At 45.5% G+C, this 2,257-nt stretch overlaps 1 protein-coding gene across 1 annotated transcript; it reads left to right on the top strand.

Moving 5' to 3' along the window:
- LOC109329322 lies at positions 289–930 on the top strand. Its single transcript, XM_019562996.1, has one exon. It carries the CDS (start codon positions 289–291, stop codon positions 928–930), a length of 642 nt encoding a protein of 213 aa, XP_019418541.1.

Consider the following 2,257-nt stretch of genomic DNA (forward strand, 5'->3'; position numbering starts at 1 on the left):
CAACCACCGACCACCTAACAACTTCTCTAAATGATATAAACCCAAGGGCAAACCATGCAACAGTAAGCCCAGTTATTACTATAACTCTGCCAACCCAGACTGGAGCCAAGAAATAGACCATCACGATCGGGTGCTGATGAGTAACATGATGAATCTAGTGGAGAATCCCGTCCCATGTACACGACCCCCATAAACACATAAACCACAAACATTGATTGCCCACCCAACCATATTTTCTCTAGGGCCAAACACTTATTCACAGAAGCAATCATGTCCTTCCATCTACCCATGCCCTTAGCCCGCCCAAATAATATTGATCAATACGATGGGACTTTAGACCCAAAAGACCACCTTGACACCTTTGAGGTGACCATGCTCTTCCACGGGGCCTCAAATCCTATTATGTGTTGGGCCTACCCACTCACCTTGAGATGCGTTGATCTGCAATGGTTCATGCGACTGATTCCCAACAGCATAGACCAATGGTCTACCTTGGCTGACAAGTTTAACGTCCAATTTACGACGAGTAAAGAGCTGCCAAGATCCTCCTATACCTTGTCCAGTATTCGACAAGGTCTACACGAGACCATCTATGCATATCTGAACATATTTAATGTGGAGGCAATGAAAATGTGCACCCTAAGTCCCGATGTGGCAGTACATTTACTGGTCACAGGTCTACAAGATGCTCTTTTCACACAGGAACTAGTCAAGTACTCTGATGTCACAATGGAGAACCTCCGCTCCAAGGCCCTACAATTCATTAATTTAGAGGAGACTCACCACATTCAGTCACCCACTCAACACCATGAGTATCGCCCCTCACAGGAAGACAAAAGATCGAAGTTTCACGACCCTCCCATAAGTGACCCCCCAAAATTTCCCAGAAAATCCAAATATGCAGTCTATACTCCCCTCAATGCTCGTTGATCCAAGATCCTGCAAGAGCTCATGGCCATACACCTTGTCCAACTTCCCAAACCTAATCCAAACAAGAAGACGGGGAGCCAGGACTTGTCTAAATATTGCGCATTCCACAACATGTTTGGGCATATGACTGAAGATTGTACTTAGTTGTTAGACACAATAGAAGACCTCATACAAGTTGGTCACCTAAAGTGCTTCACCGCTAGATTAAATAAGTGGAGGTGATCGCCCGCATCCCATCGACCTACCCTTCCAAAGGACGTTCCATACCAAGAGCTCAGCATGGACGTCTTCCAGACAGGGACCAGGTCGATAGATACAACTGAAATAACCAAACACAGAAAAGCCCGGTTGATATTAATACCATTTCTAGGGGATTCCCTACAGGGGGCACCTCCAGGTCAGCATAAAAGAGGTATATAAGGGAGGTTAAGCAAGAAACCATCAGAGACACTCGTCACCAACACCCTAATAAGGTCACCGCCCTCCCCAATTTCATTCGACGACCATGATTATGAAGGTGTCATCCGGGGGCATGATGATCCCTTGGTCATCATAGCCAAGCTTAATAATAAGAAAGTCGGTAGGCTTTTTGTCAACTAAGGGAATTCAGCAGACATTACGTTCCAAGATCTGTTTGAAAAAATGGAGCTGAGCAACCGAAATCTCCAACCTTATGATGGACACTTCGTGGACTTCTCCGACCAAGGAATTACTCCATGGGGATATGTGGACATATTGTTGATAATTGGTGATCAACCCTTGACTCGAATACTTCAAACAAAATTTATGGTCATCAATTGTAAATCGGCATACAACGCCATTTTGGGCCGACCTACATTAAATCATCTAGCAGCAGTGGTCTCCACGCCACATTTATGCATGAAGTTCCTCTCCTCCGACCTTCCCGTATGCAAGATCCAGGGAGACCAACATTATGCCAGATGTTGCTATCAAATTAGCCTTAGACCAAGCCAAGAAACAAGAAGAGGGCCACCCCCAACAAAGAGACCGAGGGGGTGCATTTGGTCGAGCTAGATTCTCGTGTCGACGAGGGAGAACTCTGCCTACAACCAAAAGGGGAAAAAGTTGCCTTACAGCTCAACCAAAATAAGGATAATTTGGCATACATGGGAAACACCCCCTCGGAAACTCAAAGGTCAAGGTTGGTGAAATATTTGAATGATAACAATGACCTCTTTGCCTAGTCTGTCATCAATATGCCAAGGATCGATCCTTCGGTTATGGGCCATCGATTAACAACCAACTCGGGGGCAAAATTGGTAGCACATAAATAGGGGAAGATGAGGGTCAAGAGGACAGAAGAGGT

The sequence above is a fragment of the Lupinus angustifolius genome, chromosome LG16, assembly GCF_001865875.1.
Source record: "Lupinus angustifolius cultivar Tanjil chromosome LG16, LupAngTanjil_v1.0, whole genome shotgun sequence".
In the NCBI taxonomy this organism is placed as follows: Eukaryota; Viridiplantae; Streptophyta; class Magnoliopsida; order Fabales; family Fabaceae; genus Lupinus; species Lupinus angustifolius.

Bases quoted from the DNA above. Each gene is read 5' to 3' on its own strand.
- LOC109329322 (XM_019562996.1), top strand. From the start codon at position 289: ATGCCCTTAGCCCGCCCAAATAATATTGATCAATACGATGGGACTTTA.